This window comes from Hemiscyllium ocellatum, chromosome 3 (genome assembly GCF_020745735.1).
Source record: "Hemiscyllium ocellatum isolate sHemOce1 chromosome 3, sHemOce1.pat.X.cur, whole genome shotgun sequence".
Classification (NCBI taxonomy): domain Eukaryota; kingdom Metazoa; phylum Chordata; class Chondrichthyes; order Orectolobiformes; family Hemiscylliidae; genus Hemiscyllium; species Hemiscyllium ocellatum.
Genome location: NC_083403.1, coordinates 122,547,548 through 122,568,868, shown reverse-complemented (window position 1 = coordinate 122,568,868; position 21,321 = coordinate 122,547,548). Strand labels below are relative to the sequence as shown.

General features: G+C 37.0%; 1 protein-coding gene across 3 annotated transcripts in view; it reads left to right on the top strand.

The window, feature by feature from the left end:
* eipr1 (EARP complex and GARP complex interacting protein 1) overlaps positions 1–21,321 on the top strand; it is an 84,661-nt gene that overhangs the window by 2,379 nt on the left and 60,961 nt on the right. For all 3 annotated transcript variants that reach the window (XM_060821679.1, XM_060821676.1, XM_060821668.1), the window contains exons 2-4: positions 7,313–7,396; positions 12,332–12,464; positions 20,220–20,376. In XM_060821679.1, the coding sequence (XP_060677662.1) occupies positions 7,313–7,396; positions 12,332–12,464; positions 20,220–20,376 (374 nt within the window). The remainder of the gene's footprint in view (positions 1–7,312; positions 7,397–12,331; positions 12,465–20,219; positions 20,377–21,321) is intronic.

Below are 21,321 nucleotides of genomic sequence, written 5' to 3'. Positions count from 1 at the left end.
TCTTACTTAAAGTGTACAAGTTGATAGTCAGACAATACCTTGACTATTGTGAACAATTTTGGTTCTTTTATCTAAGGAGAGACACAGTGATATTGGAGGTATTCCAGAAAATGTTCAGTAGGTTGATGGAGGGATTTTCTTATGATAAGAGATTGAGTAGATTGGGCCTGTACTCTTTGGAGTTTAGAACAATGAAAGGTACATTATTGAAATATATTCTGAGGTGGCTTGACAAGGTAAATGCCCTTTTATGAACATCTGGGACAAGAGGCCATAATTTCAGAACTAAGGGGTCACCCATTTAAGACAAATGAGGAGGAATCTCTTCTCAGAGAATTTTGAATCTGTTGAGTTTAATTGTAATCACAGAGGGGTGTAGAAGCTGTGTAGTTAATTGTGTTCAAGACTGAGGTAGACAGACTTTTAATCTGTAAAGGAACCAAGGGTTATGGGGAAAAGGCAGGAAAATCAGTTGAGTTATCAGATCAGTTGTGATCACATTGAACAGTGGAACAATGGATCTCGATGGATTAAATGGCCTATTGTTGCTCCTATTGCTTATAGTCTTAACTTTCTTGAGATAGAAATGCCCTTTGAATGATGACTGGCCAAATTTACCTTTCACCTGGGCTCTCCATCACACTAAATACCTATTCTATTTTCCAGTCAGTGTAAATTGAGCTGTCTTTTTCACTTGTGCAAAATCAATGTACCCGATTTGGAAGCTGCCTTCAGTGGACATGATTACTTAGTGTTACGGACCAGGCCAGACACCCCCCAAAAACTTTCAAGAAAGTAGTCTGGACCACTAAACAGGGTAGAGTGGATACTCCAGGAATGATGCAGCTGGTCCAACCACTTAGTTTTAAATGAAACAGAATTTATTTGCAAGATTACCAAATCAAACACAAACAGAAGAGAATACAGAATAACTTAACCTATCCAAAAACCCAACAGATTATCCCAACATAAAGATGCTGTTCCAAATACTTGCAACAATTATCATAAACATCCCTTTGCAACAAAAGGAAAAATCCAACATAGGTTCTTACAGGAGAGATGTCAGAGAGGGGAGGAACAGCACAAACCTGCTTCTTTGGGTCCAGCAGCTTCACAACTGAGTGCCTACTAAAACCAAACCAAACCAGAGTTAAACTGAGCTGGGAGAACTGGCCACTTCCCTTTCATTGTACGTGCTTTTTTTAACTTGAAAGCCTCTTTAAGTAGACCAACCCCTGACATTTCGGAATCACTGCTTGTATGACCTCCCTGAAAAAAAAGCCAAGGACAGCATAACCTGTTAAAGGAGCAGCATCGTCAAGTTTGCTATTCAAGATTGTGAGTGAGTGAGCATTATGACTCCTGTTGGATCATAATACTAGATCAAAATCTTCCATTGAATACTTTCATTCTTGGCAAACCCAAAATTCACCAAAGGTTGAAGTTATTTTAAATGATAATAAAGTACAAGCCTTTGGAAAATATCATGCATACTGAAGACTGCACTGAAAAGAAAATTGTGCTTGTGATGATTTTGTATTTTTGCCAGTAACACTCTGCAACTTGTTGAGAGTTGTGATAAAACGTGAAATCTCTATTCACTTGCATGTTACTGAAATGCATCCTGATTCAGAGTTCATTGATTTTGGAATTTTGTGCTGGTAATGCTTGTAATGTGATGCAGTCTGTAATAACCCTGGAAATATACTTCTGAATTAAGTATGTTAAATATAAATGTAACATTTGGAGCTGCTACATCTTGAAACTATTTTCTACGAATTTCTGCACAGCATAATGTTTTAATCCAGCTTTTATTTCAAACTTTTAGGAGAATCTTACAATCATAGTAAAGTTCTAAGAAAGAAGCTTTCTATCGAGCTAAATGAAAGTATTTTTCATCCACAATGGTCTTGCCTTTTAATAGAATCATACAGTTCAGAAGGCATCCATGCCATCTCTTTGAAAGAACTATTTAAGTAGTCCCATACTCCTGCTCTGCAGTCTTGTAAAATTTCCTTTTTAAATATATATATATCCAACTACATAGGAACAGGAGTAAGCTATTCAGTCCACCAAGTCTGTTCCACCAATCATTGAGCTCATGGCTGATCTATGGCCTAACACCATATACAAAGCAACCTCGATTATCCAAAGGACACAGGTGGACAGTATTTTGTTCGGTTAGTTGAATTCGCGATAATCGAATACTGGATAACATAGTTTTGCCGAGCATTGCGACCTTGCGAACTTGCCGGATAATCCAATATTTACATAATCTAATACCGGATAATCGAGGTTCCTCTGTACCTGCCTTTGGTCTGTTTCCCTTGGTATTGATGCTTAACGAAAAGTTACCAATCTCAGATTTCAAGCTTGCAACTGATTTAGTGTCAACTACCGTGTGTGAAAGAGTCTTCCAAATCTCTACCACCATTTGTATGTGTACGCGCTTCCTAACAACTATCCTGAATGTTGTGTTCCTAGTTGTAGAATCACCAACCAGTGGAAAAGGTTTATCTTGATCTACAATGTTAATATCTTGAAGACTTTGATCAGTTCAGTCCTTAACCTGTAAATTCTAGAGAAAACCAGCCTAATTTGTACAATCTCTCTTCATAATTTGACCCTGAAGTCCCTTTTTGAAAATTATTCTATTTTTGAAATAGTTGCCAGTTTGATATTCTTGTGGGTAATTGATATTTCTGTGAGGGAAGATAATGCACATGCTAGAAATATTACTGATATTTTAGGGAAAGCTTCCGTTGTCTTGGCAGCATGGAGACCATTAACTCTCTATCTTTTGATAATACAGTGGATTATTTTCCTAAATGAAGATGCAATAATATTGGCAGCTACCTAATTTTGTGTTCTGACTTGTCAGTTTCCAGGGAATTACAAAGTTATAATTTAAAGTATTTCATATGCAACATTACCATCACATAAATTCTCACTTGGTTCAAACATCATCCATCTATCACAACATTGGTAATCTACCATATCCCAATTTCCTGCCGTCACATTTCAATAAGTAAATATAAAAGATAAAAATTGATACCGAGGACTGAATGTTTTCTGTTGCTTTTAGATTCTAGCATAAAGCTATGATTGTTACTGTGAATAAACTTCAAGCTACAATTATATAGCACTTACAATATCCCAAGGCACATCATAGAAGCATATTGATCAAAGTACAGCACTAGTCCACACACAACCACATATTGGGACGAGTGACCAAAAATCAAATTAAAGATAGATTTCAGAAATATCTTAAAGGAGAGGGGGCCAGTGGGTTAATGTGGGAATTCCAAAGTTTAGGGCAATTGATGAAGCAGTTATAATCAGCGATGTGCAACACACCAGATTTGGAAGAACACACACCTTTGGATGGGAAGGGGATTTTATCTGACTGGATGAAGTTTTGGAGATGGGCTGCCTGAGGTTATGGAAGATTTTGAAACATTTCAATATCATTGTTGTTAAGTGTTACTACAGCAGATAAACAGAGGCATTTAGTGGAAAAAGGTTTATAATATTCCCTTGATTCAGGAAAGGTTCAATCAGACTGGAAAGAAGAAAATGTAACCACTCTATTCAAGGAAAGAACGAGACAGAAAATGAGAAACTATAAGCTAGTTGTAGGGAAATTGTTAGTATCAATATTAAGGAGAAAATAGCTGCAAACTTTGAAAAGCTCAAGGCAGTCGGGAATGGTCAGCATGGCTTCCTTAAATTAACCAATTTGTTAGAGGTCGCTGAAGGAATGATGTGCACTCTGAATAAAGAGGAGCCTACAGGCATACTATCCTCAAATTTCCAGAAGATATTTGATAAGTGCTAAATCAAAGGTTATTGTGGAAAACATAAGCTCATGGATTATGGATAACATATTAACAATGTAGTGGTTCAGTGGTTAGCAGTGCTGCCTCACAGCACCAGGGACCCAGGTTCAATTCCAGCGACTGTCTGTGTGGAGTTTGCACATTCTCTCGTGTCTGAGTGGGTTTCCTCCAGGTCCTCCAGTTTCCTCCCACAATCCAAAGATGTGCAGGTTAGGTGAACTGGCCATGCTAAATTGCCCATAGTTTTCAGGCATGTGTAGATTAGGTGTAATACTCAGAGGTAAATGTAGAGTAATGGGGAATAGGTTTGGGTGGGATATTCTTCAGACGCTCGGTGTGGATCTGTTGGGCCAAAAGGCCTGTTTCCACACTGTATATTAAAAAAAGAAGATTGGATGGTTGGTGAAAAACAGAGATCATGCATAAATGGGTCTTTGATTGGCAGGATATGATGAATGACGTTCTGCAGGGGTCTATGCTGAGGTCTCAACTTCTACAATTTGCATTAATGACTTATCTGAGAGGAATGAAGGCATGGTAGTTAAATTCATCAATGACAGCAAGATGTGTGAGAGAGTATGTTCCGAAGAAGATGTAAGGAGATTGCAAACAGAACTGGATAGTTTGAGTGAGTGGACAAAAATCTGGCAGATGGAAGATAATGTGGGAAAATGTGAAGTGATTCAATCTGGTAACAAGAATGAAAAACAATGTATTACTTCATAGAGAATGACTGGAATTCTGAGGTGCAGAGGGATTTAGGTGTTTTAATGCACGAGTCACAAAACATTAGTGTGCAGGTATAACACATAATCAAGAAGGCTAACAGAATGCTATTCTTCATTACTAGAAGGATTGAACGTCAGTGTAAGGATGTTATGCTTCATTTTTACATCATCTCTTATATTGTGTGCAGTTTTGGGCTCGTTATTGAAAGAAGTGGTGGTGGTTCACAGGAGGGGTTTACTTGATTGATACCTGTAATGAGTGTGTTGTCTCAAGGATAAGTTGGATAAGTTGAGCGTGTGTTGGAGTTTAAAAGAGTGACTTGATCGAATTACTTGAGACCAGAATTGTTTTGACGAGGTGGACATGGAATTTATGTTTTTAGTGTGGGTCAATCCAGAAGGAGGGGGCACTGTTTTATGATCAGGGATCATTTTGTTAGAACAGAGATGAGGAGAATCTTTTCTCTAAGGGTCATGCTAATTTGGAACTCTGCCTCATGTGGATTAATAAATATTTTCAAGGTGGTGGCAGATGAAGTTGCTGAAGGGAAGCAAGAATGTGAAAAATAGAAGGGGGCTGACGATAGATTGTAAGACGACACTGGAGTTAACAGTGAGGGAGCAGCAAGTTTTCGCATATGATTCTCTTGAACCTGGGTAATGGAAATGGACTGACAGGAGAGTGGTCATACCCATGTGGAAGATGGAGAAGTGCTGAACAAGTATGGCATGGTCAACTGCATTCAGATTTAAAATGGTAGTATAATGTCAGGACGGTAGTTTCATGTTTACGATATTGGATTAATAATCTAAGAACATGGACTAGAAATCCAGAAAATCAAAACCTAACATGGCAGATAGGGAATTTAAATCTGAAATAACTTATTAGTAATGATAATGGTGAAACAACAGGAAATATCGTCAAAACCGATCTGGTTAAGATGTCCTTCAGTCAAGAAAATCTGTCATCCTACCCAGTTTGACTGACGTATGTTTGACTCTTAGCTTGCCTCTGAAATCAAACCAACCTGAAAACGTCTAATAAAAATTCTAACAGAATTGTGAGAGTATCTATGTGGACTTTGGTGGTTGAAGAAGGTGGACCACCACCACCTCCAAAGCATAGTCAGGTATGGGCAATAAATGATAATCATGTCCAATGAGATTTTTTAAAAAAATGATTAGAGGGATAGTTCATGACTACCACAGTTAGATAAACTGGAATTTGTGGTTTTGTTGAGGATCCTCTTCGAATTGTAGAAGTATGGAAACCTGATTTGGAGGAGTTCAACCACAGAGTTGCAAGAAAATGGGCATTGATCATTGATCAAGCCTTTTGTCATATGGTCTAATATTTCCTGTTGTGTATTGGTGTCATGTTTTGTTCTGTAACACTACTGTGGAGTACTTTGGAGCATTTTGTTTCATTCAAGGTACTATTTACATATAACTTTACTGTTATGGAGATTAGTGAGTAAGCAGTAAAAGAGAATCAAAAGTAGGGACGGCACGGTGGCTCAATGGTTAGCACTACTACCTACTGGTTCAATTCCAACCTCGGGCGACTGTCTGTGTGGAGTTTGCACATTCTCCCCGTGTCTGCGTGGGTTTCCTCCAGGTGCTCTGGTTTCCTCCCACATTCCAAAGATGTGCAGGTCAGGTGCATTGGCCATGTTAAATTGCCTATAATGTTAGGTACATTAGTCAGAGGGAAATGGGTTTGGGTGGGTTACTCTTTGGAGAATCGATGTGGACTGGTTGGGCTGTAGGGCCTGTTTCCACGCTGTAGGGAATCTAACCTAATAGCCAGATGACTCCTAATGGTAGTATATTGATTGATAGACATAGAGAAGATTCACAGTGTAATTTATATTGAAAATAGATTTACATATTTTACTTGATATTTGTAGGTGAAATGTTTGTTTGAGGTGGATAAAAGCTCAAAAGCAAGTTAGCCAAATTATTTGACACTGGTGCCAAGCAAGTCCTCCTAGTGTTCTTATCAATATTTATCCTTCAACCATCACTACCAGAAAACATAAACTGATTGTTACTCTCATTGCTGATTGTGAGACCTTACAGAGCACACGTTGACCACTGTGTTTGCCAATACAATAATAGTCAATCCTCCAGAAGTAATTGAGAAGCTATGTAAAGCACTTGGGGATTTCCTGAAATAAGAAAGACAATATATAAATGCAAATATTTGATTTTTAAATAGGCCCAGAATCAAATAAATGCAAGTGTGTATGTCTCTTGCTTTGTCTATCATCACTCTCTCAGCAGATATGAATTCTGCTACTATTCATCTTTGCAAGGCTCATTCTGTCCAACATTTGGGTTCAAGAACTGGAGTGATGGTAGTAAAGTGATCAATTTTGCTCGTAGTTAAACATTTCTCCTGAATGTAAAATCAAATGTAATAATATCCAGTGGAATACTTTCAGGACAATTCCACATGTTGAGATTCTTCAATTGCTTGTATTTTATGCTTTGTCTCCAAAGGAGACTGCAGCATACACAGCAGTGTACATACCAGGTTCATTTTCCAACATTGTTATTTTCAATAATTGGCTTTGAACAGTTATTTTATGATAATATGTGTCTTGCTGAGATGATGATGTTTCTATATTTTGGGTTGTGGAAAATATGATTCCTAAATTTATAGTTGACAGAAAGCAAACCCATGACATAGATGTAAGGACAGAACACAATATTACAGATATATATTTGTTTATTTTGCAGGCACGTGCTTTAACACCACAAACTGCAGAAACTGATGCAGTCAGGTTCCTCGTAGGCACTCAATCTTTGAAGTATGATAATCAGGTAAATATCACTGGCTTTTTCTAGAATAACGTGTATTGTGTTTCTATGAAATTATTTAGACTTTTAAAAATAATGATTGAACAAAGTTTCCATGGCCCATGAATCCCAGCAATGGAAGGGAAGTGAGAATAACTTGATTCGTCAAGCATTTGCCTTTTCAGCATTGCCTGTGGGCCAAGAGGACCAAGAAAGCTTTTTCTGTTTGGCATACTGAAATAAACTTGCTTCTCCACTTCAGCTTATTCCAAAATGCCAACCACATAATCTCTTCCTTCCTTCCAAAATCTACAATGTGCACTAAATCCGTTTCCATCACACTCCATGCTTTCACTCTCTCACTGCTGTGCTCTTGTTCCCCCAATAAGCAGCATTCCTCCTACCAACTGATTGATACTTTTCATGATCTGCCGTCTCTTTCTGTCACCAAATCCACCTCTGAATTATGTCCTAGCCTTTAACTTGTCTCACTGCATCTTCTGTGCTTTTTCTGCAAGCTACTTTGTGTTTTCTGATCACACTCATTAATCTGTAATGGAGACCATCCACAGATCTGTGACGTTCGACTTCACAATCCCTATATTCTGATCTCTAATCCCTGCCCTTTCTCCTCCTTTGCTGCTTGGCTGTGTTCTTCCAGTGTTCATGTTCTTGCCTGACAGCTATTGAATGTTTCAGTTTAGCTGTTTGATGCCCAGGTAACAGAGAAAATAAGTATGTGAGAACTGTATAGTGACTGATCATAGAGAACAATACAGTGACAGTTGCACCAGGTTTAGTTATGAAAAATATTGAAAGCATTCTAAACTTCAAGCCAACTTACATGAGTTGTCAGGGTTTTTTTTCACTCTATTTGAATATGAGCCAATCATTTGGAGATGATACAATTAATCTTTTTTGCACTTTTTAGATCCTGAAGCATGAAATTCTATGTATGTCAATACTTCATCCATTAACTAGTTTGAACAAAGTAGCACACTCTGTCTGTATATGAAACTTTGTGTATGCCTCTCACATGCATCATGATAGAGCAAAAGGTTAGAATTTCCACGTGTTGGGGGCCTTCTGAATTATTAGTTTGTGAGTACCTAAATTTGCAATTTTCTTGTTTTTGATTCACAGACTATAGCTTCCTGCCTTCACTCACCCACATCCATACCTACCATTTCTCATTCCTCCAAAATACGTTAATAAAACAGTACAGTGTAAAATCAGCAATAAGCAGCAGTTTAAAAAAAATTACCCTATCATCACGTTTATGATAAATTTTGTCAATATCATAAGGCTCGTTTTGAAGAAGGTAGAAAGACAGAGAAGCCACGTGGCAGAGTTTGGCAAAACACAAAGGATGAGCTTGTGCAAGTGTTCATGGCTTACGTTTCCTATGGCTTAGTACATTTATCTTACAAATGGACAAAATTATTTAAGTCAAGAAGATCCCAGATTTGTATTGGTTCAGTTCAGCTGGGTGAGGTGGAGAAAGTATAACTTCAGTGACCCCCCAGCAAAGGAAAATTTGATCCAGCGTCCCACTTCTGATTGCTGTTTACTAATTCCTATTGGAAACACACGTTAGTAAATATTGGTTGAGGGAGGATAAAGCTCAGTGTAACTTACAACTATCATAATTTGGTGACCCATTTGCTGTCAGGCTCATGGTTGTGTAATGGACAGTTGAATGAGATGATGAAATGTAATTGGGTGTTGTGGAATTAGCAACGGTTCAAATCTCCTAATTGTGATTTATTGCTAAATTTTAGTGAGAGTCTTTATTTAACGTTTTATTTGGGAGGTGCACGGATTTCAGAAAAGCTAATGAACAAGTGGGAGCTTTTTTTAAGACTACCTATTTAGAGAGGCCATCATTGTATACATGTTTGGAACGGAAGGGACTTGAACCCAGGCCTCCTGTTTGAGGTAGGGACATGAGAGAGTTATAACTTGTTCTTTTGTAGTCCCTTCTGCATTTTAACTTTTATGCTTCCAATTTAATACTCTTCAAATTAAATGCAAAGCAGTTAATTTTTGTGAACACAGACGTTATTTATAGCTTATTTATGTGATTATCTGTTATTGCAAAATCCGTCTAGGATTCCCATTAATTAAAGTAGACATTCATAATTTACTAGTTCATTTTGGCTTCAAGATGAATGCTTTGCTTTGAGATTATAAATTCTTAATCTGAAAACAAGGATAAAAAATTGAATGACGGAGTCTGGGTAAAAAGTGTTAAATATGCTTTGATCACACCACTCCAGCCACTGTCTAATATGTTGCTAATTTTAAAGCTTTATATGGGATAAAGGGTTCTAATTTGGGACATACCCAGTAAAGTAATTTTGTCAGTGTAGTTTAGCAATGAATTTCAGTTTAGCTGGTACAATTTCTGATTTTACAACTAATCAGATGAAAAAGAATTGTTCTTTAATGTATCATACATTTACTTAGACATATAAAAATTTACATTATCAGACCATGGAAACAGACCTTCAGATCATAAAGGCTCCACTGATTTGTTTTACTCTACATAAAACATTTACTCTGACCTTACTGACCTGCTTAAAGCTTTTTTCTTTTCTTTGTTCTGGTGAAAATGGGCAGAATCTGGAATGGGGGCTCAAATCATAAAGTTGAGTTCTGTCTGTCATTTTTAAAGGATTCCTGAGTCCGTCTTAATTTTAGTCTGTTAGTTTTGGATTCTCCCAAGTCTCTCTCAAACAGTGTTAAATTCTATCATGATATCACTGCATGCAAGCTTTCTTCCAAGCCACACTTTATCCCTGTTGCAGAGTTTAAGGTCCTGAAACTCACTTCAGAGTAGCAATGTGCTACACCTTCTTGACTGAATTAGTCAAGAACTCAAAATGTGTTGCTGGTTAAAGCACAGCAGGTTAGGCAGCATCCAAGGAACAGGAAATTCGACGTTTCGGGCCAGAGCCTGATGAGGGGCTCTGGCCCGAAACGTCGAATTTCCTGTTCCTTGGATGCTGCCTAACCTGCTGTGCTTTAACCAGCAACACATTTTCAGCTCTGATCTCCAGCATCTGCAGACCTCAGTTTTTACTTGAGTTAGTCAAGAAGGCAGCTTACCGCCACATTCACAAGGGCAATTACGAATGGTGAATTAGCCAGTAACACCTACATTTCATTAAAATAATTTTAAAAATCTTGTATATATTTTGCTGACATCAGTGACCAGAAGGAATGGAATGCATTTAAAGCCAACCCCTGGCACTTCACAAAGATGAATGAATGTGAGGAAGTTCATCTAACCCTCCAGCATTTCTTCTTGTGTGGAGAAGAAACACACAATCTTCTCCAACACTATATATCTGGGAAGTCTTTGCATGGGTTAATCACTGTTTCTCAAATACTGTCTGATGTTAGTGCTGAATCTGCATTTTGCTAGTGTATCCATATGTCCCCTAGTTCTTCAATTACATTTTAGCTTGGGATTAATGTTTTCCATTCCACTTAATACATGCATACCCCTGTAAAGAAGCTTTATCTATATCGCTACCTCCAAACTGCGTTTTCCAAACTCTTCTTCATAACTTAGTTCTTTCAAATGACAGATGAGAAAGCTTCCACAGCTTGAATGTTCCCCATGTGTCTCACTGACTAGAATGAGGGCAGTACTCCAGGTATAACCTGTATGGCTCCTGCATAATTTTAATGGGGTTCTGGTAGTTAAGTTGAGTGGCAACACGTTATTGATCATACATTTTTCTTAGCTTAAATGTTTTACTTATGTACTTGCTCTTCAGAAATCCTGGGAGGGAAGATTTACATGGGTCTGCAAGCTGGATTTCTTGGGTAATGCAAGTATCAAAAAATGATGCTCATCTGAACACTTGACTTTAACTGAACCTGATTTCACGTTTGAAGGACAATTCATTGAGTTTCTTTGTAAGTGTGTGATGGAATCCATCCAATTTTTTGATAGTTGCTGTGAAGGTGTAATCAAATACACCTGGATCTAGATACTGGAAGTTATCCCTGCCAAAAGCCTGTTCTTTGGTTTGAAATTATCTTGAGGTTATCAATAAATGATGTCATAAATAAAAAAGTGAATCGCAAAATAGGAAGTTGTGAAATTATGCATGCAATGGACTGAAAATCACACTTTCCAAAATACTGTAAGCATGTAATGTCTGTTACTATATTATTGCCCATTCGATAATAATGTTAATTATGGATCATTCTCTCTGACCCATTCAAATTCACGTAGGCCAAGATTTTTACCACTGATCTCATCTGCAGCAAGAGCTAGACCACAGATGTTTATGGTGCCAAAGAGGTGGGGAATTGCAAAACAGCCTGTGATCCTAATCCTAAGTGCTCACCAAGAGATTCAGCTAGAAATGCATATCTGTGCAAGAACAAAAATAAATATCCAGCCAATGTCTGGAATTGTACATTACGTATAAGTAATTGCTATTGGGGGACACATGCAAGAGTGGTGATTGTGGTTGAGGAATTGAATCTCAGGAAAATATCATTGCCTTCAAAACAGGGGCAGAAAATATTAAAGAGGAAAGTAAGTTAAATAAGGATAGTCCCTCCTTTTAAAAAAAATGTACTCATCATTCATGTGAGTCTTTTAAAGAAAAGGAAAACGTATTCTCTTTATGGGTATGAAATGAAATTGCTTGATCAAAATGACAGCATCAGCTTATGAAGAACTCTTTAGTACCATGTAGATTGATGAAATTATCCTTGACCAGAACAATGACTTGCAGCTTCAGTGCACCACCCCATGAAACCATTCTTCTTTCCTTCAGACTCCTGATTGTGCTCTTGAAACAATCCCTGTCCTCCAAGGCTGCTATTGATCAAAGTGCATAATGCTCCAATCCTTAATTTAGAGTGTAATTTTTTTTCAATCTGACAGTCAGTATGTCATTACTAATTTATGGATGTGGATTATGTTTTTAGATACACATCATAGATTTTGATGATGAAAATAACATTATTAACAAGAACGTCCTTCTGCATCAAGTAGGAGAAATATGGCACATGAGTACCAGCCCTACAGATAAAGGAGTTCTGGCAACATGCTACAATAAAAGTATGTGTAGTAGATTGATTTGTCCTTTGATTTGTTGGATGAAATAAGCTACATTTTAAAATGGGGGACTGTGTTCCACAGCTTTTGCATTTCAGAAACATGGACTAAAAGAACTGAAGATATTATGAACTATTTTCCCTTACTAGATTTTGTAAGTTGTTTATGTCAAGTTCTTTATTTGACAAGTTTAACTCCTTTAACTTTTTAATTTCTGTAAACGCATTTGATTAACATTTCTGAATATCGATTGATGAGTGAAATGTTAGAAAACCATTGCTTTCCAAAAGAACTTCATATTGAATTGGAAGCAATTCTGGTATCCAAGAAAATATAATAAATTCAAAGTTATTTCAAATGGAACACATTTACAGAAAGCAAGGGAAAGATATAAAAGAGACCTATGGGGCAACCTTTTCACACAGAGAGTGGTACAAGTATGGAATGAGCTGCCAGAGGAAGTGGCGAAAGCTGATACAACTGCAACATTTAAAAGGCATTTGGATGGGTATATGAATAGGAATGGTTTGGAGGGAAATGGGCCGGGTGCTGGCAGGTGGGACGAGATTGGGTTGGGATATCTGGTCGGCATGGACGGGTTGGACCGAAGGGCCTGTTTCCATGCTGTACATCTCTATGACTCTAAAGCAACAACACTGTTTGTTTATAATCTTGTGTTTTAAGTTGTGACTGCAGTTGTTGAGGTTCGAGAGTTGTACAGGCAATATAATCAATATGTTAATTAATAATGAAGAGCAAAAAATCAAGTGACTAAATGTTGACATTGAAATGCTAGCTTGTTATCAGAAATTAACTAAGTACAATAACTGCAACTTACATCTTTTAAATTTTATTTTTAAAGAAAAAGTTTAGCAACTGCAGAGCTTCCTCATGTACTCCTGACATATTTAGTTGAAGATAGTGCCAAATGTAATTGAAATTTAATTGCCATTAAGTTTACATTTTATTCTTCCTCGTTTGCCTGGTGAAGATTGAAAATTCATCGCCACAAAAACTGTAGCCTATAGCTATAAACTCACAGGCAGCCATTCTGTGTTAGCTTGTACTATTTCGCCAGTTAACTGCAGTGTTTTGAAATGCATCTTCAGTAGATTGAAGAGATGAGATGTAATGTCATTTCAAAGCATTAGTTTCTTTTGGTAGCTTTATTAGCTAACGTGAATTCCAATGTTTTGTGCCATTGAATTAAATTAAAAGATTGGAGAAGGTTCCCAGAGATAGGACACTATAAAGAGATTTGAATATAGTCTGATCTGATATAATGCGATTGTTCTATTCCCCTGCGAGCCTGCATTACAAGAAATTTGCGTAATAGCAGCATCACTTAAACCATTGGGACCAAGATCACATTATAGCCTTTAAGGTAAGGAAAGTTCACGTTCTACAAATAATGGCCTAAATTCTTCAATCGCGTTATAGCCAATTCGCATTAAAGAAACACATCTAATAGCAGAGCTGACTATATATACATGTAAACATTTTATTTTGGAGGCCTTGGAGTCAGTTTCGGGCAACAAAAAATAGAAATGTGAGATTTACTATGTAAAAGAACACCAGAAGTGGAGCTAGAATGAGCTCAAGCAAGGAGGAACTGAAGCTGTCCACATTCACTTCAGAGTAGTCATGTCATTGATTAAATTTTTGTTGATGAGCTAAATCAAGGGCAGCAGGAGATAATGTCTCATAGGTGGAAATATATTGTCTTTGTGATTGTAGATAAGGGGTTAAATAGGACTGACATTACAAACAGTCTGGGTTATTCTGAGTCAGTGATTGTGAAGATAATAGCATCACTGGCAAAAGCACAAAGCTTGTCGCGGCCAAAGAAAATTACTTTCTTTGTTTTGAATGTTTCACTGTAGCAAAGTGCAACTATTGCAAGACTGGATGTTGTGCAAAACGTCGATATCACTGAGATTGTGGAGTTACCAAGACAGATTATAGAGAGGCATTATTGAATGTCATCAGCCTAGAAACTAACTGGTTACTGTGGCTGCTATCAACGAGGAGCGACATGTTGATGAGGATGAGGGAGATGAAGGATCTCAGAGTCATAGAGCATAGAAACTGTTTCTACAGCCTCAGCTAAGAAAAAAATACTACATAGAGTTCTGAACCTTGAAAGTATTGCTTGGATGTCACCTCCATTCGTCAGCCGGGATTCGGCATCAGTGACAGAGGGTTGTGTGGTGGCCTGATTGCGAACTCAAAGGTGTAGGTCAACATCTGTACAGTGACCTTATTGGACCCTTTAAGGAACATAGGCAGTTACCCACCATTTATAGGTGGGTTTCTGACAAATCTTCCCACTCACCATATTTCACATGGTTTAAACATTGCTTTGAAGTCTCAACATGCCATTAACTGGCACCATCTGGCAGTGAGAAATTGCAAGTTTGCCCTTTTCATTTCTGCCTCAGCAGCCCTTCCAAACTTCAGTCCAGTGGGTGCTTTATACCTTTCATTTGCACTTTATTAAACAAATGGTAGCAAATCCTGTAAATTCCTTCATATTAAGTTCCATTTCTTTTTCAACTCAATTGTAAAGTCTTTCCAAATCTCTTCCAAGAATTACCTCAAAGTACTCTTGCAATGAGCTGAACTGTTACCTAGTGAGGGTGAGTGGGTTCAGGTGCAGGCAGAGTTCAACACAACACCACACCAAACAGAGGGCTGACAGATCCAAAGGTATTTTCAATGATGTGCAGATTTGCTAATGCACATGCAGTTTGTGTGTTAATAGATTGCTCTTGGGCCTCCTCATGTAAGAGAAGCAGGCATGAATTTGATGATGTGCTTGGCTAAATTTGAAATGTTGTGGTAACCAAAATATTGAACTTTATGTGCGTAAAAGTTTCATATCTTACCTCTTGCTCATATGATTAAGGACCAAATTTGAATATTAAAAAAAACTGCATAAAAAGTAAATATCTTTTGGCAGACCTGGATCATCTGTACTGCTGTGATCATTAAAGATGTAGACAGCTCCCCATTCCAAAGAGCACAATTTTTGACAGCTCAGGAACAATGTAAACAGAAATCTACCCATAATCTTGAGGCTTTGAGTTAGTGCAGGAAATTAAGAATGCACTTGGATAATCAGGAGATTTGTAATTTATAAGAAATACACTTTGAAATATTTATTGAGTGATTTAAACTGATCTGTGTGTTTTGTACAATGCTGCAAACGTAAATATGATATTGATAACTGGAAATTCTCCATTTAAAGCACTAAGATGATGGGATGGGATACTCGTGAAATTATTTTGGAAACAGTTTCTGCTCTAAATATCCTACCGTTGTCTTTAATTTGTAACAGTTCAAAATATTCCTAGCAGAAACTGTACTGCCATACTTTGGGGTTATTCTCTGCATTCATTATTTATTGAAAAGGATGTCAGGCAGATGGGGCCAGAAGGAGCAACATGCCCCAAATGTCAGAATTCAGTGTAAAAATGTTAACAGTGAGGAGTGAGCTATTTTTTCTGAATAATCTTACAAGACAAATCTTATTTTATGCATGCCAGTAATACAACAATAAATACAAGTTGCATAAAAAAAATTCCTTTGGCCTCCCCATTTCTATCTCCTTTCCTTTCTTTGTTTTTTCTCTTTTATTTTACAGTTACTCTTTTCTATTCTTCCTCACATCCATTTGCTTCTTGCATTGGTTTTTCTTGCCTCAGATTTATACTTGTTCTTTGTCTTGCTTTCTGATTCCTCTCTGCCCTTCTTTCTGTGGCACTGAATGCATATTATCCCTGCAGCAGCATGGACTGTCTCTGATCAGCTCCATTGATTTTTTTCCTTGCTAATAATGATGAGGCAGGTTTTCTTACCACTAGACTATCCGTTCTAAATTGAGTACACAGGGGAATCTTTGAAATAAAAGCAAGGAATCTGATGGGTACAGAGTATAAAAGGTCGCAACAATGACAGATATGACTGGTAAATTGGCTGCTAAGATTATAGATAGCCAGGTTAGTAGATTTAATTTTGAAATTGTGTCTTCAAACAAATCATTAAATTTTAAAGAAATTAAAAAAAAACATTTGGGATGAAATGAGGCAAAGCATCACACCCCTAAGTATCAAATTAAATGGAATGAACTGCCTGTGTGTGGTTAATAGCTAAATTAAAATGTCGAGGACATTAGCTTCCTGCATCTGATAGGACAAAATGCAGATGCATTGTGCAAACAAACACAGGCAGTATCTTTAATGTTACCAAGGCCTTCATAGAAATACTTGAAATCTGTTTTTGTCTTCGAGATGGTATTCTTATTTATTGGCAAGTGGTCAGAAACAGCTAAAGCTCCTTGAAATCAAAAGCTAACCTGTCATAAAGTGTAAATACTTACAGCATATGCCACATCAAACCAAAATCTATCAGGTATAATCCTTCAAAAATCTTGTGGAAATAATAATTCTTGGTTTAAATTTAATGTACTATTTCAGATGTTGAAATATTTTTGTAAAATGTTTTCATATAAAATTAAAAGATGAACTCCTATACCTTTATAACTTCATTATGTCTTAAGCCTTGGCATCAGAAAATACTTTAACAATGTTCCACCATTTAACAACCATTTTTATTTTGGAATAGTATTAACCCGACAGTTGAATTTATTTCATGCTTTTAAAAATGCAATTTATAATGCATTTTCTAAGCAGTTTTATTTTTCCTTCATATCATTTCCCAATCAACAGTATAAAGGGTTCTGGCAGAGCCACTTCTGAGCTAATTGCTCATTACAATGTTTGGTTGTCCGAAACTCCCAATTACCTATTATCTTGTTGCAAAACAAAAAGGTTAACTAAAATGGGTTAGGTAATGTGAAACCCACAGATAAAGAATTCTAAAATTGGGCCCATTTTCTCCATTTTTTTTGTTTTTTTGTGGCACCAATTCTTTTTGCTCAATTCTACCCCACCCTCATCTTCACCTTCACCTGGTCCATCTCTGATTCCTCCCTTCCCGTCATCAACATCGTTGTTTCCATTTCTGGGGATAGACTGGCCTTTAAAATCCACTACAAACCAACCGATTCCAACGGTTACCTTGACCGTACAGCCACACACCCTGCTTCCTGTAAAAATTGTACTGCATTCTAGCAAGTTTGGAGAAGTCACATTCTCCCAGTTCCATCTCCATTGCATCTGTTCTGATAATGCTAACTTTGACAAGGGGGGCCTCCAAAATGTCTGTCTTTTTCCTCAAGCGAGGATTCCCCAGCATAATAGTTGACAGGGCCCTCAGCTGGTTCCAATCCTTCTCCCATACCTCAGACCTCATTCGCTCTTTCCCTTCCCATAGAGACGATAGGGTTCCCCTTGTCCTCACCTACATCTCACCAGCATCCACATTCAGATGCTAATTAGCCGCCACTTCCAGCAGAATGCCACCATCAAACATATATTCCCCTCCCCTCCCTTGTCAGCCTACTACAAGGACCATTTCCTTCAGGACACCCTTGTCCACTATTCCTCCACTTCCAGCATCTACTCACAGCCCTATGTCACTGCGTTGCAACTGCAGAAGGTGTAACACCTGCCTGTTTACTTCCTGCCTCCTCAGTATCCAAGGGCTCCGATATACCCTCCAGGTGAACCAGCTTCACAGAACACCTACTTTCTGTCCATCAAAAAGACCTTGAGCTTTCCATTACCTGCCACTTCAATACACCAACTTGTTCTCTGGCCAACATCTCTGTCTTAGGCTTGCTGCAGCATTCTAGTGATGCTCAACACGAGTTGGAAGAACAGCAACTCATTTTCCATTTGGGAACCCTGCAGCCTTCTGGACTCAATGTCGAGTTAAACAACGTTAGGCTTTGAGCACATTCCTTATGATTCCCCCACCCTCACATCCCAGGTTTTGTCATCACATGGTCTGCTATTACACACAACACATTGTCAGCCTCTAATAGTCCCCAATAGCAGCTATTCATTCTCTTAGGCTGACCATTATTCACTCTTTGGTCTGTCCAACTGATTTTCTCTCTGTTTGGGTTCTAACTCTACCAATCATTTACTCCTCTTCCCTACCACCCCTGCCCCTGCACTGTCTTCTACATGAAAAAACAACTGATCCCAGTTACCACCAGTTCTGAAGAAGGGTCACTGGAGAAGAAATGTTAACTGTGATTTCTGTCCACAGAAATTGCCAAATGTACTGAGTTTTTCCAGCACATTTCTGTATTGTTTCTGATTTCCAGCATGTGTAGTTCTTGCAATTTTTCACTGTGATGGTACCTATACCTAAATACTCTGCTCACTTTTACCATCAAAAAGTACTTATGGATGGAGTAATTTGGATATAGATTGATTGGACTCCAGGAGCCAAGGATTTGTACACAGAATCAACTACATTCAGGAGAGAATTGAGGTGGGGAGGGCAAAGCAACAAGTATCACAAGATTTTTATAAAAACATGAAAAGGAGACTAGAGCACATAAAATATTAAATTTGTCTTTAATAGTTTCAGAAGTACTTTCAGAAGCAACTTTATGAAATTTATAACACAAATACTTGTAGTTCCCTGTATAAAATTTGCAGTGCCTTTTTTTAGCTTACTAATTACAAGTTTGACTCAAAATTCAGAGTCAAGTGTGATGTCTGCAATTTAGTCAATTCAAAAGTTGGTCCATCAATAAATTCAAATCTGCAAAAATATTTACAAGAATAAATAATTTTACTAGGAATTCAAGTATATTGTTTACCATTGTACTAATTGCTCTACCAACATAAATTGTGAAATGTTAACTAATTTTATCAGTTGGAAGCTCAAGTTCAAGTTACCGTTGGCCTAATTTAGTACTATATTAAATAAGGAGTGAATACCTTTTATGAAATTATTTATATCAAGGCAGAGAAGCATATGGAGATAAATGTCCAAAACCAAATTTGGAATGACACAAAATGCATGAAACAACCAATCTATCTGTTTGAGATTTGGTAGTGAGTTTGAAAAAGCTATTCAGATCCAAGATGTTAAGCTTCTTTGTCCAAGATTAGATTGTTTCAGTATTATATAATATCCCATTCAAAAGCTAATTTCAGGCTATCAGATATCTAAGGCCAGTTTAACAGGGGATCCTGACTAGTTGAACACTCTGACTTGACACAGTTAATTTTCCTTTATCTGTCCCATATTCTTGACACATTTTTCTGCATAACACAATTGTTAAAGTAATTTCCTATGGCTCTTCTAAAGCTATATCATCTAAGATGATGGCAAAAACAAACTGAAAACGTAAGACGATCCATCAATAACTTTGATCAATTTTAATTTTTGTAAGTGATATCAGTATTTTAAAAATGTTTCTGAGGATTACTTCTTTAGCTTGTCAGCATTGGGGCTGATTGTTCAGTGATGATTGTGAAAATGGTGCCATAGCATCCTCCACGGTATTGCTTCATTTACCTATTTAATTGCAGTTTAAGTTAATATGCACACATTCATTAACAAAAGATTACAAATTTGTGCACAAGTCCAGAATTAAGCAGGTATCACTGTACAAATGAGAGCTACAAAATAGAATGTAAACCATTGGAGTTTGGGTTGAAAATTGTTCTATTCACTTCTAAGTAATATGCCAACTGAGGTGGTGATTAAATAACTGAGTCCTTGTATTTATGTTCAAACTTTTGCCTCTGAAAGTACGATGAGTTCTGCTTTCTCTACATTTACTAAAATATTTGTTGATAGTAAAATTTTGTTGTTGTTTTTATTTAGCTTCAGATAGTAAAGTCCTAACATGTGCTGCTATATGGCGCATGCCAAAGGAATTGGAATCAGGCAGTCATGAATCTCCTGACGATTCATCAAGCAACCCACAGACATTGGAACTGCTTTGTCACCTTGACAACACAACCTATGGCAACATGTCTTGGTAGGTTGTTCAGCATTGATTTAAAATATTTTGAATGCATTATTTGTTCTTCAACTAAGTAATTTCTTTTCCTGTTTAATTGTAGCATTAAAACAATAAATGTTCCTGTGAAAAATGCAAGTATTTATGCAGTGCTGACTAAACTGCCATTATTAATGTTTGTATACCTTTCACTATTAATCAAGGAGTTTTTATTATGTTGCATCAGTTTTCTACTTAGGATAAATTCAAGTTTGAAACTTGTTAAACTAATGTGTTGGTTATTGGAAATTGGTATTGAGAAAGTTGGCATCAAGATATGGAAAATGGAGAGAGTGAAATGTTTTCAAATTAATTACTAATTTTTGAGTCCTTGTCATTATACCTAAAATCTATTTACTACATGAATAAATCTGCAGCTTTGCAAAAATTGTAATATTTTGTTGATGGATATCTTCTTTGAATGCATTACATATCTTGAAGCTTCAGTTGGAAAGGAACATTTGTTTATCTAGTTATTTGAATATGATCTTTTAAAAAATTTTGTGTGCTTTCTTTATGTATGGTCTGTGGGGTGCACGTTTTATTTAAACAAAGTCAAAATTAATACCTCCTGTAATCATTACACCTACATATGGTACTGTAATAGGTATTTTCCATATTGTAAGTCCATATTTCCTTTTCATAAATTGAGGTTAAATTAATTATGAAATCTATTTTGTTTTCATTCTCCATTTAAGTTCTGTTACCTGACAACTGGTTGCAGGTCAAGGAAGAAGCCTGAAGACCAAAGTCTGAACAGGTGTTATTTTGAGGAAATTCAGAGGCTAAATTTTTAAAGTAAATATTTAATGTCCTATGCCATGGAAGCAAAGTTTGAGTCAGATTAACAATCATCTAAATACTGAGAAATTCATCAGATCTGACTTGACTGCATCTGCTGTTTGATGTGCTCTTGAGGGTGTT